The 23297-nt window shown below is 41.5% G+C and overlaps 1 protein-coding gene across 2 annotated transcripts in view; it reads right to left on the bottom strand.

The window, feature by feature from the left end:
* C7H1orf21 (chromosome 7 C1orf21 homolog) overlaps window positions 1-23297 on the bottom strand; it is a 127194-nt gene that overhangs the window by 41187 nt on the left and 62710 nt on the right. For both annotated transcript variants that reach the window (XM_072867170.1, XM_072867169.1), the window contains exon 3: window positions 9205-9299. In XM_072867170.1, coding sequence (XP_072723271.1) covers window positions 9205-9299 — 95 coding nt within the window. The remainder of the gene's footprint in view (window positions 1-9204; window positions 9300-23297) is intronic.

Genomic DNA, 23297 nt, shown 5'->3' with positions numbered 1-23297 from the left:
GATATGTAAATCCTGGGCCCTACATTTTCTCCACAACCGCCTCAATTGAAGGAGTCCTATGCCTGAAAAGAAAGCTTGAGCAAACCCGTATAATAACATCTATAATTGAATTTGAACAGATGAAAGGATAAACTTCTACCTCGCCACTATCAAAAGGAGGTAGGAGGACAGGAGACCTCAGCTCACCAGTGGTCAGCAGTACTCCCACCCCAGGACTCTCGGGCTAGCAGCCAGCACAGCTGCCTGGATTTGCCAGCTTTATTCTCCAACAGTGACTTTTGCTGATTTTAGGCATTTCTATGTGTTCATTTCTGCCTGTATCTTGCCTTATCCTCTGTTCCAAAACAGCAGAATTAATAATTAACACCTACCAGGCCATAGCTGAAAAGCAAGTACCAAAACAGAGGATACAGAGAGCTTCTATTGCTGACAGCTTTCAAAATCTTACTGCTTATCTTTCTTAAAGCTCCAGTTCCTCAAGTTTTGAGACGCTCAAGCTCTTAAAAAAAAAAATAAAAAGAATAAAAAAGAATCTCAGCTCTATAAAAAAAAGGCAGGGGGAGGAGGAAGGTTCCCAGTCCTCACAATCATGGAAGAAACACTGAAATCGAAAACTTCCAGAGCTTTATGTATAATGTTTTTAAATAACAAATTTTATATATAATCTATATATTTTGGTCAACTGACTCATTTTCAAATGGCTGATGTCGGCAGCACTGCAATGCAGGCTGGTTTACCGCAAAGTGCACAATAAACTATTACAGGGAACAGTATACATTTCTATACCTCCTCCTGGAGAGCAGTACTGAAAGTTGCGTGTCCAAAACATACACACAATGCCCGTGGCCTTGATAACTTCAAGCACAAGGACGATGATAATGAGAGGATTTCAGAAATGCCCACAAGCTCGTGGTTGCTGGTGGGCCAGTATACTCAGGGCTACAGAGAGATGTCACCGTGCCCATCCGCCTGCCACGGCCAGAGCTCACCGCAGCAGCATCCCACTTGGGCTTCAGATGCTGACGTCTACAAACCCTGAATGATGTGGTCTGGAGAAGTCAGACACATTTCAGGCAATGAGCAGCAATGCTTTAAGTTTTGCAGTTTAGGTCCTAGGTAGGATTGCTGTGAAAAAGGACTTCCTTGGCAAAGGGGATTTTCAGCCAGTGCCTGATGGTGAAGGGAGAGCAGCTCAGCTGGACTTTCAAGAGGACCCTGAACAGAACAATGCAGTTTATATTGGTGGAAGATTTCAAAGCCAGCAGCATCGTCCACTCCCAACAGCGACCCTGCCACTGCTCATGACTCCTCTGTTTCACCAACAGCTTCTTGTCCATCTTCCTTCTCAACAGCATCAGCTTCCCCAGAGAGGGAAAAAAAATCCCAGGCAGAAACCCACCCATTAAAATGATACAGGCATGGAAAAACATGACCAGTATGGAAAATGATCTGCTCCCACAAGTGACTGGACCATCTCTGCAGGTTTTGCAAGAATCTTTTACACCAGCTATGTAGCTGGTCCTGAAAACTTGCTCCTGACAGCTGCCCAAGACTCTTGGGCATTAGACCTTCACTATTTTTTTTCCCCTAGCAAACACTAGCAAGGCTGCAACTACACATTGCTTCTGGACACTGTCATTTTAATATGCTTAGAAAGAAATATCATTATACTTTTTTTAAACTTTATACTTTAAAATCACATCTATCAAGAGCTTGATAAATTGTATCATTCTATCTCTCAATAGAGCACAATGCATATTTACTTAACAGAGGGTGAAGACCGAAACAAGATCTAGTCTGAAGAAATGTATCTATCTGGAGCACAAGTAGATTATTTTCTGACTTGCTAGAAATATTTATTAATAGTATCCACTTATTTTCTAGATTTTCAAAAATTAAATACTAGAGGAAAAATTAATATTTCTTCCCCAAAACCATTTTTAATGGAATCCAGGAGAAAAAGAATATTAATACTCAGTGCAATCTTTTACTTTGATGTCTATATAATATGCAGTGACCCATAAGTGGAATGAGCTAAAACTGTCATAAATTCATTATGAGAAACCATTCTTTGAAGAATATCACTGCAAATTTGAAATGAAATGGGCAATATGGAAATAAGCTAATTGCATGGCATTTAAAATAACTGGCTCTAGTAACAATATCCTTTCCATGCACATCTATCTCAGCTGCAAATGCATTTCTTCCAAAAAACATTGGAGAGGCTGGCTTATGAAAATTGAAATGTTGTAATTACTTAGTACTGACAGCGATAGGGCAGCATTCATTCAGGATCTCAGACTTTGAAAAAAAGAAATCCAAAGGGTGAATTTAAAATTATCATTTCCCTGGGAAAAGGAACTGGGGAGTATGTGCAGCACAAAACACTCCAATCCAGACCCTACCAATGAAGACTGGAGGAAAATACATCCAATAAAGAACTATATAGTCCCAGGGGAATTTCTTAGGTATCATGCTATAAAAGTAAAGAGCAAAAATCCCTCTTCAGTGAGTGGGGCACATCATTTACTTTGCCCGGTCTGTCCTGGCGCTGCTCAGACTGCCTCTGCCTTGAGGGAATGACACCTTTGCCCTTGCAGCTGCCTGGGGCAGGGAGGTTCATGGGCACCCCAGCCTGCCTGCCTGCCTGTGGGGTGGGGGATGTTGCCTCCTTTATCCTAACATGAACCCTGCCACCTCCGGCAGAAAAGAGCTTGATATTACACTCATCACTCCTTCATTTAGTTACTTTTAAATTTTAATCCCTGACTTTCATTTACTTACTTATTCTGTAGCTGCGTTTTGTAGCCGCGGCTTTTGTTCTGTGGTTTATTTCTTGAACTTGAGAGAGGAACAGTCCAGATGGGGAGCATCTTTGCGCTGGTCTGCGAGGAGTCTGTGGGACCTGCTGCCACAGACCTCCCTCAGGGCCTCAGGATTTGGCTGATGCAGCATCTAGGCAAAGCGGATGCCTCTCCTTGTGGGAAAACGTGTGGGGGAGTAGCCTTGCTTTGTAGCCCTCAACTTCTCTGCTCTATTTTCCAGCTCTCAGGATTACAGGAGATGCAATGGGTGGGCGGCGCAGGAACCCCTGCACGTTATCAAGTCTCCATGCACATCTGGTGATGCTCACTTTGTCCTTTCATTATTCTTATGCCCCAGGAACCAAAGAAAAAGGGCATCTCAATTTCTTTTTCCCATCCCAGAATGACCCAAGCTGTATTTTTCAGTGTGTTTTTCTCCCTGCCTGGATTCCAACACAAGAGCCAACAACATCTTCAAGCGTTTTGTTGAGCTGAGGCTTTGTATCTGAAAACAGGAGAAGGGAAAATAGGGTAGCAGGAGGCAGAGAAGTTAATAGCCTCTCCTTCATATATAGAAAATATCTAGATATCCATCCTTGACAGTGGATAATGAACCAACATGATGCAATTGTCCCAACACTCATACCTGGAGCTGACACCACACCAGCAGTGGCACAATGTCTCCTGGATGATGCTGCATACAGCACTGAAAGCAAGTGAGGGGTCAACACAGGATTTAACATACCAAAACTCTTCAGGGTAGACAAAACACAAGAAAACCTCTTCTTTCTAAGGGCTTGAGGGCTGTTGGTCTTGGACATTTCTGGTTTCTTTCCCTTTATAAGCAGAGCATGAGCAAGTTCTGTCCTGAAATCGCATGTTTCGAAACACGCTATCATTGCAAAATGGTTTAAAATAAATAATTAGGAAACTGCAGCCTGAAATATTAGTACTGTAGTATACATTAATATGACACAAATTTTAATTTTTACAAAGTTCTTCACCAATGCACTACAACAGTGCTGTGATAAATATATAGAGTTATGCATTTAAAACACAGCCATTCAAAGCTTATCTAGCAACGGTAAGCAGCAGTGGCTTTAAACACTTTAAAGTACCAAATCAATTGTATTCCCATGCTGAAATTTGCACTTGTGGTATTTTGCATATGTATAAAGGAAAACACCACAAAAACCCCCAATAAATTTAACACCAGAGAGTGGTGGTTAGCTTATTTCTTTTAGCTAGCTTATTTCTTCTCATTATTTTAAGTGCCTAGATTGGGCAACTTGGCAATAGAATTAAAAAGATATTTTCCTAAATCGATCTGGAATTCAGACATATGCCAATATTTGCATTGCACATCACAAAATGTTTATAATTGATGTACCTATAATACATATTTTGCATACCTATTTAAAGATTTATATTATACACAGTAGCTTCCCTTTCACATATTACATTTTATATAATTATTACAGTTGTTTCATTCCTCATTTTCTGCTAGGCTTTTAATTTCATACACTTCATCTATCAGACACTACTGTCTACTTTTAACATATCACTGCAGAAATTGATAACTGGTGTTGAATACAGAGCTATGGATACTGAGGTTTTGCAATACTAAGTATTACAGAACTGAATGATAAGTGGAGAACAGTGGCTGGGCTGAGAAGCTCGATATATAATTAGGAAATAACAGCGCACACAAGGCTGATAAAAATTACATTTGCAGGTAAGTGGAGTGGAAATTTATACTTACTGGAAAAAAAAAGGCAAAACATTGTTGTGTTATTAAAGGCAGAGTGAGAGATAGCAAGAGCAATGGAGAGAAACAATTTTCTTCCAACTCCAGCAGGAATTCATCTCAAGTTCTAACATGCAATTTCACTACAGAGCTTCAGGACAAAACAGAGGATTATGCCCAGTTGTTTTGAGGGTTTGGATAACAAAGCATAAAAATCCCAACAAGTAGCCCTTTGTGCCAATGCAGACCAGAAAAAGATTTCTATTAGTAAAAGTTACAAAACCATCCAAAAACTGAACTGCAGCAAGTATCAAGTTAATTATCCAACAAAAAAAATGTAACTTTAGGGATTTGATATTTTCAGAGGTATCTGTACTATTACAGGCCATCTCAGAGGAAAACTGATACAGCTCATCAAGTTTGCCAAAGCAATGCTAAGCTGCACGAATACGCCACACCTTCTTATTTTACCTTTCTGGCAATAAAATTTTACAATGGAAAGTGCTGCAAGAGTATGGAAATGAGGACAATTAAATTCATGCTATTATGAATGTTAAATAGGCTGTTATGATTGTACTCTGTGTATTTAACATGACGTGGTAGAGCTAAACAGTGAGTCCTTTCCAAACAAAAAATTAATAGATCTTTAGAAATGGTAAAATGTGTTATTTATTCCGGTCATACCTGCTCATAGGAGGTATGTTTTAGAATAGATTTAGCTTTTAAAATATCAATAATTCCTGATTTTTAGCATTTTAGCTTTCCAAAGTAACAAAACCAGGTATGTGACATATGTGATTAGCCATGATTAGCTTTTGCTGATATTTAGGGCCCCATCCAGATCTGCTGAGTGGTAAACTCAAAGTTGGTAAAACTCTCTTTGTTTTGGAGAACGCTTATCATAAAACCCTTAAACACTGTTCAGTACTGAATTAACAACCCATAGTCTCCCCGCAAAAGATGGGGAAAAGCAGGAGAGCTCACCTCTGCCCCAGCAAGGTTTTGCTGAGCTGCTGTGGATCCACGAGGAGTTGAGGTTTAAACAGATGGGGGTTCATCACCTCACTTGGTACACTGGCACCAAGCTGTGCATGGAGATGACATCGTCTCGGCTTTGCCTGAGCCAACAACCCTGATGGAGCGTGATCCTCTGTGGGCAAAGCCAGCCCACCTGCCTGCCCAGCCACGCCAGTCCAGGACCCCAATAAACCATTGCAGCCAGCCCTTCTGCTTCCAAATGTACAAATAACCATCACAGCTGCTTCTTCAGCTCCAGGCATAACACCACAGTCATGAGCTTCTATGCACAATCACATCTCATTTGAAAATTAGCACAATTTGCATGTTTTTTAATATATATATAGTCCAACTCTTGTGATTGATTGATTAAAAAACATATATAGTCTTGAAAACCAGTACAAATTACTTCTTTCTACTTTCTTCACCTATCTACTAGGTGAAAGAATCTGCAACTCTGCCTCAGGAGGTGCTGGCAGCCAGAGGTACCAGAAGTGAAACCAGGACCAGAGAGATCCCAGCAGCAAGTGGAGAACTGCAGAAACAACCTGGGTAAAGAACTGAATCAGGCTGATGGATACAAGGGAACTGCAGGAAAACAGTAACTGACTGTGACAGAGTCTGAAACAAGCTTGGCTTTTTAATCTTTTCTTATTCCCCCCGCTCCCCTGCCCCAAGCCTACATTTTAATTCAAGGAGGCCTTTGATTCTGCCAGAAAATGTCTTCACATGGAGCATCTTCTGTTTCACCGAGCATACAGCCCTAGCACAGCCATTCCCATTGTCAATACATCTGAGGAGTATTTCTGCTTCACAATGTCAACCTTGCTCAAGTTTTGAGCCCTGCTTAAGCCTCAAGTTGAAGCTGAGAAGACGGTGATTCACTGACAGAGCCTCCTCTCTCCCAGGGATACCCATGCTTGTACCAGCCCATCTCCAGCTCTCTCTTTAAACAGAATAAAAGCCTGGGACCTTGACCACAGGACCCCAGTACAAAATGACAATTTGCCTAGTGTCTGCCGTGTCCTCTCATTCTCTTTATCTACTTGCATGACTTTTTTTCCCTTACTCAGAAATACTGCAACACCAAAGGCAGGGATGGCACCACATCAAAGAGCCTAAGTTATAAGGGAAGCGGTTTTATTTTCACTTGAGCAGAGATATTTTTTTTAAAGCGAGACTTCAAAATACCTCAAAAAAGTAACAATGATGATAATGGGGGACTGAAAAATTCCATGGCATTTGAATAACATAATTCAAGCACAAGTATCAGAGGATAAGATAACCCACACCGCAGCAGTTCCCAGGGAACCGACTATAATGACATTCAGGTTATACATCTCATCTGGGCCGTGTTTCTGAAGGAGATGTGAATTAGCAGTCCTGTGACGATAAAGAAACGTGGGATTAAGAAACAAGAGAGGAGGGAAAAGGGCTGGTCGATTCTCCCACCGCCTTTTCTTGTTCCTAAAATTTCTGTTGCCTGGAAATGGCTGATGAGAAGATGGGATTATGTAAGGGCTTGCCAACTTTTCACACGTTAAGAAAACTAAAGCCTGACTGATGGGTAGCTTAACCTATCTTCTAAGCAGTGAACTAAAACATGTTTACTAAGGAGAACTCGAACAGTGAAACCCCATTAAAAAATCCAGGAGTGACGAGGACCTGACAATTCCCAGGATTAAAAAGCTGCATACATTACAGACAACGTAATCTCCTTATAGTAAGATGAGGAAAAGGAGAATGAAGTCTTTTTGGTGTGCAAGACGGTTTTTGTTTTAAAGTATGTACATCCTGTCTGATTGAAGACTTTCTTGTGTTGTCGTTTTTTTTCTCCCGATAGATATGACAGAGAAGATAGCTATACTGGCCCTCCAACTCCATATTAAGTTATATTTTCAAACAAACCCACTGCTCCCATCAAACATGACCTGTCAATAATAAAATAATAAGCACTGTGCTGTAGAAATGTCTCTTCCTAAATTTAATCAGGCTAACACTTAGGTGCTACAAGAAAGCAGGCGCTAACCCAAGTACAAAATATCTCTATCTGGTTTTGAATACAACTTCAGTGACTGTCACCTCAGCAGACCCAAGCTTTCCTGAACTATTCCTCATTGTCATTCAAGTGGCATGTTACCTTCTGCAAATACTCTAATTTAAATACAGATGAAGGCTAGTTTAAAATTTAACCTGCTAGACTTTTTCCATTTTTTATCAAAAAAACCTGAAGATTGTCCCCATTTTTCCTTTTTCTCTGTTTACCAACAAAGCACTGAGGTCTCCAAAATGAGCAAAAAATTCTTCCAGTAACACTTCTTCCAGTTCAAAACAAACGTGCTTACATTGGCGATAACGCTGAATGCACTGCGGATGCTGCTAGAAAAGGTGATGTTCTCAGCAATGTTTCTAACGCCCTAAAAAATCCCAAAATCCTGCTGCCAGCTGAAGTTGCGCCATCCACTGGAGCATCAGCAATGCAAAATTGCAGTGGCAAATACCTAATGTGGATACTGAAGTAGAAATCGTGTTGTGTGCTGCTAAATCACTGCTCGAGCAATGAGGTAAGGACAGCAGACAGCAAAATAAGCTCTTCCAGGTGCTACAGGAACGCATGTGTAATTGTGTAACGCAAGCATGTGTGTCTAGAAGAGGGAATATAAAGTATCCAGGATGCCTGGAGCTCACTTGTATCTTCAGGAAAAGACAAAAACCCAAACAGTGAATTTTTGTACAGCTGCCCAATGATGGCAAAAAGCAAATCCTCAGCTGGTGATAATGGTTATGGCTCCACTGAAATCTGCTGATACCCTTCGGTCTTACTGAAGGAGGGAAAAAACCAAACAATCCTATGTGAAGAAAAGCTGCAATGAATGAGCGGAACCAGACGTGAAATTTTGCGCCCAACTATTATAACTGAGAGATGTCTTCAAAAAGTTAAACTGGGCAAAGCCCCAGTCAGCCAATTACAAAATTGACATTCCTTCAGCTTTAGAAGAGAGGAAACGACTTCTCAGAATTGCCAGAAGTGACTCAACTGTGATTTTTAAGCCACTTCAACAGCATCCTAGTTATTTCAAGTAGTACTAAGAGTTTACCTGAGATTTCCTTCCCGTAAGTGGAACTATGAGCCAGCAAGGTGCTCAAAGCAGAGAAAAAGAAACACACACAAAATGATTCTTACGACTGCTGTGTTATGAATATATTGCTTTTTCTATTCCAAACTGCCTTCCCTGTGAATTTTTAAATATGTAAAAGCAGAAAGCACAGAGCAAATAATATCTATATAAGTAAGTCATTTTCTTAATGGCAGTGCACTGCTGGTTTACTACCAACTCGTTTGCAATATAGACACATACATTCCAAAACGCGTATATTCAGATCTGCAAAGGAGGTGAGTGAGTATAATCGTGGAAGCACTCACTCCAAGATCAAGTAGAGCCTAATTCAGAAAGACAAGCAGGAAAAAGTCATATTATGCACCTTCTATGCGAGCTTCGCACAGAGTTATGACATTTTTGAGAAAATCCTCTTGCCGCATGTAAGCTGTAGCTTGAATGTGCTGCACGTTGCATATTTCATTACAAAAGCAGAGCCACGTTATTTCATTAGATAAGCGATAAGTTCATTCCTTACCAAGTTTTCTTGGTTCCTGGCTGCTATTTTCTGATCATCTTCTCCCCCATTTTTCATGTATTTGACCTCTTCCACTGGTTTGATCCTATACTCATCTGAGCACCAAGGAAAAAAAAAAAAAAAGAAAAAAAAAATTTTGAACCAGTGTAGTTCAGCAGCTGGGAAAAAAAACAAACTAAAACCAAAACAGCTGACTAGAAAAGACCCTAATTAAGCAAAGCAACTAAAAATTACATGTATATAGTTTCAAAGGCTTAAATGTGACTGATACCAAGGAAGTTTTTCCTGACTGAAGCTTCAGTAAGAATTTCCAGTTCTAGCTTCCAGAAATTGTTCAGTAGCTCCCTGGTCTAGTATAGCCACGGCACCACAAACAGGGGATGTTCGGTATGTACTCTCCCCCAAATCCCTAGGTTTTCTGTATAACATGTTCAGTACAAACAAGTTCTTTGCTCCTGCATCCTCCCTGGATTTTTATTATCATTGGGCAAACAAGCGATGTACAGTAGTTACTACAGAAAGCAGTCTGCTCATGGATGTTCCTTACATTGAGAAAATCTCTTTTGAAAAACAATGCTGATAGAGGATATTTAAAATTTGAGTTAAAAGCTGGAAATAACCCCCCACAACAAAAACCAATGCCTTTTTTTTTTTAATTTTGTTTTTCCTGCACTGTTTTAATGGAGCTAAAGCAAAACATACACAATGCACAGTCATATAATGGTTTCCGGAGAAAAGGCCCCATACTGAGCATCTTCCTCTCCCCATTCCCCACCCACAACCATTTTTCCTGCACATGAACGTTACCCAGACAGAAATCCAGCGTAAAAATAAGTAATAAGAAAAGTAAGGTTCCTGGTTTGCCCTTAATATTAATCAGCTAGGCATTTCAGCTCTTTAAATAATAAATTCCCAGCTCCAGTGCCAAAATGGAAAAATTATCTAGCATACATGTGCTATCCCACAGTGAAGTAAACAGCCTCACCAAAAGCTTGAATAAGGGATTTTTTATTTTGGTAGGACAAGATGGAATTTTGGGAAAAGTGATTCTTCTCTCTAGCCTGTGAATGCAGTGCTTGCAGTACCAACACTGCTTTTTCTCAACTGCTTTTTCCTCTGGTTATCTTTGTAGCACGTAAATCTACTGGAAGAACACCCAGAGTTTTGCACCCACATTCCTCCAGCCAGGATATATAATGCCGAAGAGAAACTTTACCCCACATAAGTGGAAAAATGGTAATACAAAATGAAATGAGACACAGTACACTGGGAATAAAAGGCAAAACCTTAGCAAATTAAAAGAAACCGCACAAACTTTATTCTTTTTATTTGGGTTTTCAAGCAACTTATCTCACTTGCTAAGGGAAAAACAAAACACAAATGGATTTTTCTGGGTTACTGCATTGTCAAAAAAAAAAATCAAAATTATTTAGAAGGAAGCTTGTTTTCAGGAAAGTATTAACCACAGAGTATATAAGTTAAATAAGCCTAACTTTGAAAAACAATCATGTTTTTTTAAATACAACATGATTTTGCATTTGGCCTACTCCGTATCGATATGCTTTTTTTATTATAGAGTTTAAATAAAACTGTAAATTTATCAAATAGCAGCATCTGAGATGCAGAGTCTCAAAAGAGATGGAAGAATTTAAGACAATATTATTAGATTGGTAAATGTGAACAACAACTCTGATTTTTTTTTCTTTTTTAAATGGAATTTAGGTAGTCTGGAGGTGATAATGCATAAAACCAAAAAGGCTGAACACAGTAAAGCCTGGGAATTAGAAGTACTTGATTGACTGCAATATCTAACTTACATTTTTCTCACTCCTTCAATGATCTCTGTTGTGATTAGCAATAAAACCTACACACAGAAAAAGCATAAAACTCCTATGATTGCATGTACAGATTTGAATAGGAAAACACGAGAAAGAGAAAATAGCACAAAGGAAGTTTGCACAACCTGCAGCTAGTCCACATTAACTAAAAAAGAGAGGCATGTTCAACCCAGCCTTTTAAAAAATAAGTAAGGTATGGAGCTCCTGATGTTCAATGGCAAAAATAACCTCTGAAACGTGTCTCCTGCTTATTCAAAGAGATTAATTGTGATAAAACACCAAGCGCACACCCGGGCAGCAGACCATCCTATGCGGACTATACGTCTGTAGCAAGTGGACCAGGGCATTGATGAGCCCATGACTGATAATCAACGTAATCAGATTTATATATGAAAGTTTGATACAGTTTGATAAGATGGAGGCAAGACGGGAAGGAGGGTTTTTGTTGGAAACTTAATTCTGTATTTCTTCTCTAACTGACTGTAAGAGAGTGCTGCCAGGCGTCACTGCTTAGCTGTCTGAGCTGAGGACTTGCTGGTACCTAGCTTCCCAATATTCATCATCACCATCATGACAACACTTGGAATTATTGCATCATTACTACTTACAAATAGGGATGAAGAAAAAGCAGAGGAATTCAATGCTTTTTTTGCCTCAGTCTTTAATAATACTAGTAGACCTTGGGCTGTCCAGTCCTCTAGTTGGATACTGTCCCTCACAGCATCCTTCTGGCCAAGTTGTACAACTGTGAGATGAGAAAGTACACGGTGCGCTGAGTGAAGGACTGGCTGAAGGGCAGAGCTGAAAGGGTTGTGGTGGATGGGGCTACATCTGGCTGGCAACCAGTCACAAGCTGTGTTCCTCAGGGCTCAATCCTAGGGCTAGTGCTGTTCAGTATTTTTATCAATGATCTGGATGCAGGAGTTGAATGCACCAGCAGCAAGTTTGCTGATGATACCAAACTGGGAGGTGCTGTTGACTCTCTTGAGGGACAAGAGGCCCTGCACAGGGATCTAGATAGACTGGAGCACTGGGCTATGATTGGAGCATTGGGATGAAGTTTAACAAGTCCAAGTGCCAGATTCTGCACCTAGGATAGGGTAATGCTGCGCACAAGTATAAACTGGGAGAGGAGTGGCTGGAGAGAAGCCCTGCAGAAAGGGATCTGGGGGTGCTGGATGGCTCAATAGGAGCCAGCAGTGTGCCCTGGCAGCCAAGAGGGCAAACCACATCCTGGGGGGCATCAAACACAGCATGGGCAGCTGGTCAAGAGAGGTGATTATCCCACTGTATTCAGCGTTGGTGTGGCCTCACCTTGAGTACTGTGTGCACTTCTGGGCCCCACCATTTAAGAAGGATGTGAAGGTCCTTGAATGCATCCAGAGGAGGGCAACAAAGCTGGTAACAGGGCTGGAAGGCATGTCCTATGAGGAGCAGCTAAGGACTTTGGTCTTGTCTAGCTTGGAGAAAAGGAGGCTGAGGGGCAACCTCATTGCTCTCTACAGCTTCCTGAGGAGGGGACGTGGAGAGGGAGGTGCTGATCTCTTCTCCCTGGTATCCAGTCATAGGACGCGTGGGAACGGTTCAGAGCTGTGCCGGGGGAGGTTTAGACTGGACATTAGGAAATATTTATTTGCTGAGAGGGTGGTCAAACACTGGAACGGGCTTCCTAGAGAGGTGGTCAATACCCCATGCCTGTCAGTGTTTAAGAGGCACTTGGACAATGCCCTTAACAACATGCTTTAACTTTTGGTCAGCCCTGAATTGGTCAGGTGGTTGGACTAGATGATTGTTGGAGGTCCCTTCCAACTGAAATAGTCTATTCTATTCTATTTGCCTGGTAAAAGGAGCAGGTGACCATCTTCAACAAGTATCAGTCCAATGTTTTCTTTAGACCTCCTCTTGCTATTAACTTCAGCAGAGATCTCCCTGAATTGTGTAGGATTCATAAAGAGAATAAATGTTAGAGAACTTGTGGACAGAGTCAGGCCAGGCGAGGGTAAGGATTACAACACGGACACAGGACATTTAAGGAATACTTGAGCTGCCCGGGCAGCCTGTTCCCACTCTGTGGTTGTGTGAATTTCTAGGCTATGCTTCCTTTCCAGCTTCAGCTCCACACAAGTCTTTTTAGAGATCGTTATCAACAAAAGTTTTCAAAAGTGTAATTTTAAATTCATGTTGAACATGGGCACAGATCCTTCAAATGCTGCACTGCTTGCCAGATGCATCAAGTAGCCCTGTAATGACAGCAAAAAATTTTGCACAAATTTTTTGTGTCATTTTCACAAATATTTACAGCAGGGTTAATAAACGTGCTTTCCCCCAATACTTTACTTATGAATACAGTAACTATTCAATTATCTGTGCAGCGTAGCACAGTTGGCGTTACTCTTCCCTCTGTCCTACCAGCTCCAGAAGTGCAGATGCCTGGACAATTCATGCCTGAGACATGCAGCAGCAAGAAAGTTTCCAAAAATAAAACAGTCATTTTTCATTACATTTTTGGGACAAGTTGAATACACCATGCCAATTAGCAAGTCTTACTTCAGAGAAATCCACCTTCTCCTTAGGAGAATACAGATAAAAGAAATTCAGGAGGTCAAAGTACAAGACACCTGCTTCTGTAGATGTTAGTAGAATTACTCTTTTAATAGAAAGTGTCTTACAAAATAATATTAATGTCATGGGTCTATTATATGGTATGTGTTAGGGCATGAGAAATCTCTACTTGTATCTCAAAAAGCAGTGTAAATTTGACACAATCTAAAGCTGACAACCTGCCTTAAAGGCCAAGAGACTACCTCTCGGGGATGAGGCACATTAAGGAAGAAGCAGGCTGAGTGGCAAACACTCAGGTTTCAGTGCCTAAATAAATGATTAACAGACAGGAGTACCAAGCAGCTAGCAACTCCATCAAACCAATGGGTTTTGAGCAAGCAGTGCACGTACCAATATCAGACAAACAGGCAAACACAGCGCTGGCCTGTGGAAAGCAAGCGATCAACCTAATTTCAGTTAACAGCAGCAGAAGAGAGGACTGAGCCATGACCAACTGTTTTATCATATACACACAGAGATGAAGGGAATGGATCAGCAATGTGAAGTTTGAAGCAATATTATTGTTCATAAGCTCTCATAATTTCCTATCACAGGCAAAATATTTTCCTTAAAATAGGGAGCACAAATACAATATATTGGCAACATTAGCTCATATTAAGTAGTCACTTGCTGGAGGTAGGTATAAATAGATATGATTCCACTTTCAAGGGGGGAAAAAAACTGCTAAGTAATTACAGTGACACAGAAAGAAAAAGGAGGAGTATCCAGCTGACTACAGCTTCCAAGGTACGATGAGGGATACCTGGAAACATCCACCTTCTGAACTAGCTAATACGCTGAGGAAAAACCCCACCTCTAATTTCAATAGCCATTGAACTAGGCTGCTTAAATACAAGTAACTACCTGAATCACAGCTAAAATGTCAATATTTATACCTGCAACCTTCCTGCTATCTGAGGAGAAACACCAAATTTTGCTTGCAGGTCTCCCTCTGGCATTTACAGTACTCAATGACACAAACTTTACCCTTCACATTCATGTTGAACTCCCATTTTTTTTCCTTGGATTGAGCTAAGCTGTAAAATCTCTTCATTTTTATGGGCCCATCACAAGTCTGTTCAAGTAGAGACCTGACATGAGAAATGCAGAACAATTCCTGAAAGCAATGGGACCAGTCAATATTTAGCAGGTTCCCAGCCAAGACTGTTGACCGCAATAAGCAGTCAACCAAAAGTGCAACCAAAGGGTGCAAAGGAGGAGAAGGTGGTAGCAAGCAGTTTGGCTAGGGAGGACATTGCTAGTTGGTGTAACAGAGAAGAAACGAGTCTGATGTGTAACACCTTGCTCTTCACAGATAAGACAACATTCATTATCTCAAATATACTAAATACAGCAACTAAATTCAAATAAGTATTTGGAGAAGACAGGTCTTGCACTATATTATGTTATTATTGGGAGGGCACAATTATATACAGACTTTTTTGACTAGGTGAAGATAAATGTTATCTTCTAAAGATAAGATATGTGTAAGACAGGGTGTTCAGAAACTACAAATTCTGGGCTATTTATGAGATTGTTCTTGTTCTAAAGTGACTGTCAGGATGAAAGTGCTGCAAATGCAAAAGAATGGATGTTTAAGCAACAGACAGGCCTTAAAGTGTGTCATGGGGTGTATGGTCATTAATGGCTTTAAGTGAATATGAAAATTAAAGACGGGTTGGAGGAATGGGCCTTTGATGCCTTCCCTAAAGGTAACACCTTTAGGTATTTGCAAAAACTGCTAACCAGGTTTTGCTTGATAAGGTAAGAGTGCACCTGGAATCGAACAAGTGAAGGATGCTAAAGTCACCTTTTGATTTTTACCTTTTGATTTCTACTAAATGCACCATTTTTGACATATTTTGGGTTGAGTGATCAGAAACTAACCCAGAGAAATTGTAAAATGCTAATTAGGTCCTACTTGATGTCAATCAAGTCTGACAGTCAACAAGACCTTTAAAACTGTAAGAAGTTCAGGATAAAGGAAATTGTACAAAGTTCTATGCATATTTACCTTGCTCTATCTTGCTCAAGAATAATACCTTTTTTCTTTTTCCTAAATACACCTTTACATCAAACATGAACAAAAGTGAAACATCTTTATGCTTCTTTCCTGTGCAAAACTAAAAATTGAGTAGTGAATACGATAAAAATCTTAGGACACTATCACTCAGAGTGTGGTAGATCATATATAAAGAGAAATACATCTTTATGCTCTTTTCACCTGTAAAAGTAAAAATCAAGTACTGTCTTCCATTGTGTGGTACATTATAAAAAGAGAAGATTTCCAACAACTCAAATGGGGGAGGAATGGGTTTACAGGACTGCCACAGCAAATACCAAGTTGAAGAAAAGCAGCCCAATTGAATCAGAAGAAAACCAACATAAATGAACCACAAATAAAAGACAGAAACATTGTCAAGCATAACACCCACCACAAAATCCATCACAGGATATAAACCAGAAAGCAGTAATGCCTCTAGCGTGAAACTCTTTGGAAGGGCAAGGGAGGAAGAATTTTTAAGTTGAATACACTGCAAAAATTCTCAGTCGGCAAATCTTATGAATGAAGATCTCCATCTGGAAATAGATAATTCTACTCAAACGTCACCCGGTTGCCATGGCAACGTAACAAAGAAAAACAGCACTCATTAATAATGATTTCAGTGATAAATGGGCGTATCTACTCGTAATATTGAAACAATTACTGGGGGGGTGGGGGGGGAGAAAACTGTGGTTGTTCCTCTGAGAAAATTTTTTTCAGCACTTCCAAACATCGCTATAAGTGCCATTACCACAGCAACATTGGTAATGACGCTATTTCTGGCTCAGTTAAAAAAAAACACCACCACAAAAAAGCATAACTCCATCAAACATATCTGGACTCACTGTGACTTTTGGAGAAGTCTTTTGTTAAACATCAAGTCTTAAAAAAATAATAATTAAAAAAAAAATGCTGATTTACATTGCATTCCCATTTCAGACACCTAAGGACGAACAGATTTGGCTCTGCTGTCATCAACAGGGACGATCGGTGAGCCTCTCTTCTCTATTTTTACTGACATATGAAGTATCAGACAGGAGATAAGTGGTACTTCAGTCACACCACCAAGAAGAAAGTTTCTCACCACACCTTCATTTTCCTGTGCTTCATATTTTTCTTTAGTATCTCTTGCATTTCTCTTGAAGGACATGCCAAGATTTATCCTTCATCCGTACTAGAACACGTGTCTATTCTATAAATCTGAACTTTCTGTCTAACAAATTTCTCCGTACCATACTTATTTCTGCCAGGTGTGGAAAGTACTCCTACCGCTGTGATCACGAGGAATGCCACGGATCAAAGATTCACGTGCTCTCCTCTCTCAAAGACTTGAAAGCTAGAAGCTATATTTAGATAAAGGACTGAATTGCTCTTTCTAAAAATATTTGTTAAAAATTGTTAAGAGATTTTGATGCAATTTAATGGAAACATATAACAGCAGGGGGGCCACCTAGATGCTAAACAAAAAACATGCCAAACATCATCTACAGTGCCATGGCAAAGAAGGAATACTCTGAGCTCCACAGCTACACTGGTAGGACGAGCAGTGGTGGGCTTAACTCTAGAAAGAGCCAGGCTAGGCATCAGGAAAAATCATTAACCACAAGGACAGTCAAGTACTAGAATTAGATTGCTTGGGTGGTTGCAGTTTCCATCATCAGAGGTCTTTAAAGAGTCCTCAGCCTTGACTGCCACAGGTTAAAGTCCATCCTGTTTTAGAGCACAGGAGGGATGAAATGAGCTATTCAGATTATTCCAGCTCTGTTACTGTATGCGGGTATCAACTCCCACTAGCACAAGCTATGTCAAAGATCAAACAAAACAAAACAAAACAAAACAAAACACCAACCAAAGTCAACAGTTAGAGAAAGAAGTTGCAAAAATCCTGTAAACTGTAAACTAATGTTTCTCAAACTAAATACTAGGTAATGGAGGATATCTCAGTTATCTTCTTAGCTCCAGCTTCAAGCATTCTAAGAAAGCAGCACCTACACGGTTGTTTTTATTCTACATGATTATTTCGATTCTGACTTAATTGCTGAGATTCACGGCTGTAGGGGTGGATTTCCGATCCACCTTGAGGTGGGTTGAGAGTGAAATTTCATCGGAGATGAACCAGCATTGGGTGAGCGGCCCATTGTCTTCCTCTGTCATCAATCCTCAGGGCTATCAACTCCTGGGTAATTCTAGATCCTAGTGATCACGTTACTTTTACTAACATGAACTGAATAGAAAAAATAGCTTAGGAAATAAACCAAACCATTTTTCTCAAAGGAATATCTGAAAATGCTCATTCAGATTTCCCCAATGAAGTTACCCGTACCTTAATCCAATCTAAAATACGGCCACTGCTGGAAGCTGAGGCAGTGGACACCACCAGATATTAAACAGAGAACAGGTACACAAACAAGACACCAATTCTGCCACAAAATATAAATCATATGACAGAAATGCTGTTTAAAAAACGTACTACACAGATCACAGCACATCTGGAAAGACCACCCCCAAGTATTTTTTCTTCTTCCTACACAATCCTAACACGTGTTAACTAATCTGCATAAGGCAGATCTGTGACTGCTAGGGTTGGGTTTGCGGCAGGGGCGGGGCGGGGGGGGGAGACAGAGACATTCAGTGTAACAAAAAACAGACCCTACTTCTGCAGTATTGGAAGGACACTTGCCCTAAAGCTAGGCAAGATAGGGGTAGCTCTTTTCTAAGCTGTCGAGCAGTTCCTACTACAGCCCATGTCACACCCAGTGCTTTATGAAACATTAACTCAAGGGTGATGCCTGCTTGAAACTAAACTGCAAAATTCTAGCAAATTCCCTTCTACTTTATCAGGCTACCCCTTTCCAGGCCCAAATCATGACAGCTTTCAACAGCTTTCCTCTGGGACAGGTTTGACAGGAGCACAGCTCCATTAACTTTAATGGACGTCATCTTGATCTTTGTTGCTGTAGAAGCACAAAAATTCATATTGCCATATTAATCCATCCTTCATTAATACTGTCAGTTGTTTCCAGTGCTGCAAACTGCTCTTGATTCTTTGGGTATCTCTGCCCTCCCATACAAAAGGTCCAGCCTGACTTCTGCCTGAGGGAGAAGGTGCTGTCCCAACACCTACGATGCCACTGCTCGTCACATGCCTTAGTTTATGTATCTTGAGTTTTCTGATTTCTTTTCCCCCGATCTAATATAGTGGCAGATGACGATGAAGCCATAATTTAGCTCCCTTGTTTCTATAGGTTTAATTTTTGAATTTGGTACATGACTTGCAGAGACACACCGCTGCGCACAGGTCACGAGTAGCTGAATCAAGGAAGTCATGACTTGGTTTCTCCTACTATGTTTCTTCTTGACCAAAAAAGTTCCTACGGCTACTCTATATTTGGACTGTCACATAGTCTAAGTACTGTGAAAACTATAGTTGTATGTATAATTTTCTATCACATTATGCATAAAAGATCATGTTAACTAACCTTGTACCAGGGGCACAGGTCCACTACAGTATATCTGCTAGGTCTACTGTTGTGATAGGTAGTTCAGAGGAGTACTTTGGCAGGGGAAAAAAATACATACATATTGGTGTGCAACCAATAGAGTTGTTTTGTGGGAAGTAATTTTTCCATAAAGATTTCTGCTTCATATGCAATCTTTCTATTAACACCATGTGGAAAAAAAATGACAACTCACCACAGTTTGCACAACTGGCTTCCTTGCACACAGGTCATCCACCCCGGGTCTACAGACTGAGCGTGGAGGACAGTTCACTGGTCAGGGTATAACCTAAAGCTTTTCCTGCTCTAGCTCAGACTTCCTCCGTGCTCCTTGGGGTTAATTCTCTTTATGTGAAGAGAAGTATGGGAAGATGCATGAACAAGTGGAAGACAGTGAGTACCCAAAACCACTTGAAAAACAATTCTTGGGGACAAGGGGGCTCATGGATGTGCGTGCATGTGGTAGGGGGGGGATTGGAAATCTTAAACCCCCCTGGAACCCCTGAAGGAAGGCAATGCTCTGTTGCTGCTCTGCTCCATCATGGCTCCCTGACAAGAAGGTCAGGGACCCTCCGGCCAACTCCACCAATGAACCCCTCTGGCCAGGTACAGGCTGCCAGCAGCTAGTTCAAGCATGGGGTACCACAACCTCAGAGGCCATTTCTTTACCTCAGAAAGACTCTTAAAAATACAACCTCAATATCCTAAAATCCAGTTATTGCTAAACACACAACTTGCGCCTGGCTTACACAGTACCATCTTTAATTACACAATCTCCAGATATTTTAAACTCCCATTTGTATTCAAGATCTGAGGAAACTCCGTGTATAAGATGGTATTGAAAAAACAGCCATGTGATCATATAATTAAAGACTTTTGCGTATTCATCTGTAATTAAGAAGCCAAAAAACAGTGCTGGTGGTGTGCACTCGTAACTGTCTTTCAGCTACCCAGATTTTTTCTTGCTGAAACTATATAACTCATATATATACATACACACACACACAGAGGTTTGGGGTTTTTTTTGCATTTAATTAACACATAACTTTGAGCCAGACACCAGGTTGTTCAAAGGAAACCATTTCTCAGGTGGAAGAGATTACAGCCACGGTGCTTGGCAGGAAGGATACTCAGTAAATGCAATTATCTAGCCCACTAAAAAGATCAAATTGAGAAATGAAAGCAGAAGAGGAAACAAGCAGCAGAGAGATTAATTAAAGGAACAGACAGGAGGAAAACAAAGGGTCTGTGCCTTGAAAATAGTGCTGTTTGTATGAAACCACCAGGTAGGTTTTTGGATCAAGGTTGCACCATCCTGCCCCAGCATCCCCATGCCATGACAGGGGAGCAGCACAGGGCTGGCCCCGCACAGCCCTTGCGGCATCTTGAAAGAGCCAGAAGTTCAGCATTTCCAATCACTTACCACATTTAAACACCACAAACTTATTTTTAAACAAAATTGCATGACCCTGCCCTGAAGAAAACACCCTGCTCCTCAGGAACTGCAAAAGCAAAGCTTGAAGAATCGGCTTCATCGCCATAGACCTCTTTGTTGTGGAAGGGAGAGACAAGAGGAACGGCTGGGGAGCAAATCTGCAAATATAACAAACTGCAACACAAGAAGGGCTAAAACTTCTCCTATGTTCCAACTAGGTGGTGAAAACCTAGCAAGCTTGTAGGCAGTGATGGTAAGACCTCCTCAGCCGCGGAGGAGAGGCAGGTGCCGTCCTCTCACCTCTCCACGCTGCATCCTGGAAAGTATCTTGAGACCAACCCAAAAGCTGTCACCTCAGCCAATCTAGATAGCACACTGTGGCCAGGTCAGAAAGGCTACTTCAACTCCATTCTACTGCTCCTTTTTAAAATCCTCCCTTAGAAAGGAAAAAACCCACCAAGCACTAAATATTTAATTCTTTTCAGTTTTTTCAACATCATTAACAAAACTCCTGGTCTCTGCTAACCCTCCCCCAGCCGGCATCCATCTACGTACTCCATTGCACAACATTTATCATTCTAGCACAGAACCTGTCAGGGACTATTCAGATTCCAAACAAAAAACTTAACTGACCACTACTGTGAGCATCTCTTTTACAACGATGGAGGTCCTGCTCCTTACAGCCCTGCTAACATATCAACCAATTGCTCTAGACACCAAAAACCTCTCTTGAACTGAGCCACCCCCAAGAGTTCCCTGGAAAAGAGAGTCATTACCACTCCACACCCCCAAAATTACACATTTCCTATTATTAGAATCATAGAATTATAGAATTGTTTAGGTTGGAAAAGACCTTTAAGATCATCAAGTCCAACCATTAACCTAGCACTGCCAAGTCCACCGCTAAACCATGACCCTAAGCACCTCATCCGAACGTCTTTTAAATACCTCCAGGGATCGTGACTCAACCACTTCCCTGGGCAGCCTGTTCCAATGCTTGATAACCCTTTCAGTGAAGACATTTTTCCTCATATCCAATCTAAACCTCCCTGGCACAACTTGAGGCCATTTCCTCTTGTCCTATCACTTGTTACCTTGGAGAAGAGACTGACCCCCACCTCTCTACAACCTCCTTACAGGTAGTTGTAGAGAGCAATAAGGTCTCCCTGAGCCTCCTTTTCTCCAGGCTAAACAACCCCAGTTCCCTCAGCCGCTCCTCATAAGACTTGTGCTCTAGACCCTTCACCAGCTTCGTTGCCCTTCTTTGGACAGACTCCAGGGCCCAAAACTGAACACAGTATTCAAGGTGCAGCCTCACCAGTGCTGACTACAGGGGGACAATCACTTCCCTAGTCCTGCTGGCCACACTATTTTTGATACAAGCCAGGATGCTATTGGCCTTCTTGGCCACCTGGGCACACTGCTGGCTCATATTCAGCTGACTGTCGACCAACACCCCCAGGTCCTTTTCTGTTGGACAGCTTCCCAGCCACTCTTCCCCAAGCCTGTAGCGTTGCATGGGGTTGTTGTGGCCCAAGTGCAGGACCTGGCACTTAGCTTTGTTGAGTCTCATACAATTGGCCTCGGCCCACTGATCCAGCCTGTCCAGATCCCTCTGTAGAGCCTTCCTCCCCTCAAGCAGATCAACACTCCCATACAACTTGGTGTCATCTGCAGACTTACTGAGGGTGCACTCAATCCCCTCGTCCAGATCATTGACAAAGATATTAAACAGAACTGGCCCCAATACTGAGCCCTGGGAAACACCACTTGTGACCAGCCACCAACTGGATTTAACTCCGTCCACCACAACTCCTTGGGTCCGGCCATCCAGCCAGGTTTTACCCAGCAAAGAGTACGCCTGTCCAAGCCACGAGCAGCCAGTTTCTCCAGGAGAATGCTGTGGGAAACCGCGCCAAAGGCTTTACTAAAGTCTAGGTAGACAACATCCACAGCCTTTCCCCCATCCACTAAGCGGGTCACCTTGTCATAGAAGGAGATCAGGTTAGTCAAGCAGGACCTGCCTTTCATAAACCCATGCTGACTGGAGCCGGTCACCTGGTTGTCCTGTACATGCCATGTGATGGCACTGAAGATGATCTGCTCCATCAGCTTCCCCAGCACTGAGGTCAGACTGACAGGCCTGTATTTCCCCAGATCCTCCTACTGGCCCTTCTTCTAGATGGGTGTCACATTTGCTAACCTCCAGTCAACTGGGACCTCCCCAGTTAGCCAGGACTGCTGATAGAGGATTCAAAGTGGTTTGGTGAGCTCCACCAGCTCCCTCAGTACCTTTGGGTGGATCCCATCCAGCCCCACAGACTTATGTGTGTCTAAGTGGTGTTGCAGGTTGCTAACCATTTGCCCTTGGATTACGGGGGCTTCATTCTGCTTCCCATCCCTATCTTCCAGCTCAGGGGGCTGCATACCCGGAGAACAACTGGTCTTACTATTAAAGACTGAGGCAAAGAAGGCATTAAGTACCTCAGCCTTTTCCTCATCCTTTGTCACTATGTTTACCTCTGTGTCCCATAAAGGATGGAGATTCTCCTTAGTCCTCCTTTTCTTGCTAATGTATTTATAGAAACATTTTTTTATTGTCTTTTATGGCAGTAGCCATATTAAGTTCTAGTTGGGCTTTGGCCCTTCTAATTTTCTCCCTAGATAACCTCACGACA

The sequence above is a fragment of the Ciconia boyciana genome, chromosome 7 (assembly GCF_034638445.1).
Source record: "Ciconia boyciana chromosome 7, ASM3463844v1, whole genome shotgun sequence".
Taxonomy (NCBI): Eukaryota; Metazoa; Chordata; class Aves; order Ciconiiformes; family Ciconiidae; genus Ciconia; species Ciconia boyciana.
This window is presented reverse-complemented; position numbering and strand designations above follow the sequence as displayed.